The sequence below is a fragment of the Chiloscyllium plagiosum genome, chromosome 11, assembly GCF_004010195.1.
Source record: "Chiloscyllium plagiosum isolate BGI_BamShark_2017 chromosome 11, ASM401019v2, whole genome shotgun sequence".
Lineage (NCBI taxonomy): Eukaryota > Metazoa > Chordata > Chondrichthyes > Orectolobiformes > Hemiscylliidae > Chiloscyllium > Chiloscyllium plagiosum.
Genome location: NC_057720.1, coordinates 76,127,141 through 76,130,676, shown reverse-complemented (window position 1 = coordinate 76,130,676; position 3,536 = coordinate 76,127,141). Strand labels below are relative to the sequence as shown.

At 40.0% G+C, this 3,536-nt stretch overlaps 1 protein-coding gene across 3 annotated transcripts in view; it reads right to left on the bottom strand.

Annotated features, from left to right (window-relative positions):
• The window catches only part of ddr2a (discoidin domain receptor tyrosine kinase 2a), a 156,896-nt gene that overhangs the window by 39,956 nt on the left and 113,404 nt on the right, over window positions 1–3,536 (bottom strand). For all 3 annotated transcript variants that reach the window (XM_043699847.1, XM_043699846.1, XM_043699845.1), the window contains one exon: window positions 2,416–2,563. In XM_043699847.1, the coding sequence (XP_043555782.1) occupies window positions 2,416–2,563 (148 nt within the window). The remainder of the gene's footprint in view (window positions 1–2,415; window positions 2,564–3,536) is intronic.

Below are 3,536 nucleotides of genomic sequence, written 5' to 3'. Positions count from 1 at the left end.
AGGCTGGGGCTGTTTTCCCTGGAGCGTCGGAGGCTGAGGGGTGACCTTATGGAGGTTTACAAAATTATGAGGGGCATGGATAGGATAAATAGACAAAGTCTTTTCCCTGGGGTCGGGGAGTCCAGAACTAGAAGGCATAGGTTTAGGGTGAGAGGGTAAAGATATAAAAGGGACCTAAGGGGAAACGTTTTCACGCAGAGGGTGGTACGTGTATGGAAAGAGCTGCCAGAGGATGTGGTGGAGGCTGGTACAATTGCAACATTTAAGAGGCATTTGGATGGGTATATGAATAGGAAGGGTTTGGAGGGATATGGGCCGGGCGCTGGCAGGTGGGACTAGATTGGGTTGGGATACCTGGTCGGCATGGACGGGTTGGACCAAAGGGTCTGTTTCCATGCTGTAACTCTAATGACTCTAATAGAGAAATTATTGAATGCAGTCAATTTGAGACTAAATTTTGCAGTTTGGCAAAACCAAATTTCTGTTGGTTCACAGCAGTCATAATGTTGCAGATCTTCCAGGGCCACAGTGAGGAATTGTTCTGAAAGTGATTCACTGACAACCAGGTTCGAGGTGTGTTTAATAGTTTGTCTAAGTTAGACAATAACAGCGGACTTGAGGAACAGCACCACCTTCAAGTTCCTTTCTGTGTCTCATGCTATCTGGACTTGAAAGTGTAATGTCATTGTTAGTTGAAGTCCTGGAATTCCCTCCCAAATAGAAATGTGGGTGCGTATCTCAATTAAAGACACAGCAGCTTGATGAAATGTTATTCAACAATTTTTGTTTCTTTGTATGTAAAACCAGAAGAATTTTTATCATTTTTGTCACAAATGTAACATAATCCATAACTTAAGAACTCATTATAATAACTGACATTCAACCAATCAACACATTGACATTAATATATTATAAATCTTTCCCAAACACCTTTTTCACAAAGATGCACTTTAACTTTTCACCTGCGATGAATTCATGGATGGTTGTTGCATAATCTTTATTTATGCTCGATAGCTCTCAATCCATGAGTCCCTCCCTTTTTAAAATCCTTCCTCTATGTTTTCAGAAGCTCCTTTCAAACCTTTCTCTTCCGATATGCTTTTCTCTCCAACACAAATATAATATTCTATAAATTTCTTTTTCCCTATTATCTGTGTCCATTTGTTTTTTGTATATTCTGTAAAGCACTCCAAGACATCACCATTCCAATGGTGAAACACTGGGAAAGCAACAAATTGATGGCAGAATTGCTTTGAATTTACCAACCAACAACTGGGTAAAGCTCATTTTGAGCCAATCTCAAAATAGTTCATCTTGGAAAAATCTGATGGTTGCATCCTTTTTCCTTGGTAGATCCCTTGACAAAGTGATGTTACTGTACACACACATTGAATCACACATTTAGACTTAATCATAAAACTACATACATACACACTCATTTTAGAATTCTTGCTTTCAAATTCATCCATGCCCATGGGACCATAAAATAAAGGAGCAGAATGAGGTCATTGGGCCCACTGAGTCTGCTCTGCTATTTGATCATGGCTAATATATTTTTCAAACTAATCTTCCTGCCTTCTCCTTGTAACCTTTGACACCCTTACTAAACAAGATCCTATCTACCTCCGTCTTAAATACACTCAACGATTGACCTCCATAGCCCTCTGTGGCAATGAGCTCCAAAGATGAACCATTCTTTGGCTGAAGAAAATCTTCTTTATTTCAGTTCTAAAGTGTCATGCCTTTGTTCTGAGTTTGTACCTTTGGGTCCTAATCTCCTACAAGTGGAAACATTTTCTCCATGTCCAGTCTATCCAGGTCTGTCAGTATTCTTTAAGATTCAATCAGATAACTCCCCATCCTTCTGAACTCCACTGAGTACAGACCAAGGGTTCTCAACTGTTTCTTACATGACAACACAATTTCTATACAACCCTTGAAGTTACTTGTGCTCCTTAAAATCTGGCCTTATGAGCAACCTTAGTTTTAATTGCTCCACTATTGGCATTTTGGTCTTCAGATCTAGGACTTACTTCTCTCCTTTAATCTCTCTGTCTCTTAACCTCCCCTTCCTCCTTTAAGACACTCTTTAAAATGACGTATTTTGCCAATCCTTGAGCATTCTGCCCTTCAATCACTTTAGGTGTTTGCTGTCACATTTCATGTTCCTGTGAAGGGTCTTGTGACATTAAATGTGCTTTATAAATGTTCAGTGAAACTGCAAACATAGACATGCATACATAAAGACACTCATATAAGGACAGGTATCTTAAGCATATTAACATGGATAGTGGGTGTAATGATTCAATAATGGCTGCTCAGAGGAAATGAAAATATGAATGATTCTCCAAATCCTTTGATCAAAATCAACCTTGTACACATTGTCTTATCTTCTGAGACTGTGCATGCACTTACCTAGCCATTCACATCCATAGAGTTCCACTCTCATACACACACTCATGGAATGATCAGTAATTGGTATGAACCTGACGAATCTAGCTATCATTGGCGGCTCCAGATCCCTCAGTACAGCATCATATGGGTTTGCATTTCCTTCAATTACCTGAAGACAAAAAAAACACACAAAAATACAGCCAAAATGAAACAAAGCTTCCATCCACAGCAGGATCTCCAGCAATTCACTTCAATGTTTTGAGTAAAGACTCGTCTTAGAATTGGCTCAGTAGTAGCACTCTTGCCTCTGAAGTAGATGTTTGTGAGAGTTCGTTATGAGAGTCTTTGGCTCTAATTTTAAAGCCAGGAGCTGGGGTGGAGGGGAGGAGAATGGTAGGTGGGGTAGCATGGATCACCACTCTCAGTGCTATACTCCACATTTTACAAGTATAAGAAAGCACGGGTCCTTCTCCTCTTGCAATAGAGTAGCATTGGCCAAAGCATGGGAGCAAATTACCTACCTCAAATCTCTGCCTCAAAATGGACAGGACCTAGAATTGGCTTGTAGGAAATAAAGCCTGAGGTGGGGAAGGAGATGCCCTAATAAAAGACACAAATGGTGCTTTCTTTCTACAGGAAATATGACTGAGAGATTAACACAGATGCATTTGGGTTATTTTACGTTAGGTGAGTCAGCCACCTGATACATTTCTCTTAATTTATCCAAAGTCAAAATTACTTCTAATATGATACAGTTATTCCGTCTAACTTATTTCAGATGTTCTTACTTGAAAGATAAATACATAAGCTTGAAAGAATTATATATAACTCTTTAAACTATTATGGCAAGGGGGTGGGAACCTGAGTTGTATACCGGAGATGAGAGTTGATGCAGATGAGGCAGTAGCAAGAGGTAGACCAGCTAGTGGGAAGGATTTTCCTGGCAAGGAACCAAGGTATCAGTTAAAGTGTGTTTGCTTTAACGCAAGGAGTATCAGGAATAAAAGTGACAAACTTAGAGCATGGATCAGTACCTGGTGCTATGATGTTGTGACCATAACAGAGACATGGGTTTCTCAGGGGCAGGAATGGTTGCTGGATGTTCCAGGGTTTAGAGCATTTAAAAAGAATAGGGAGGGGGG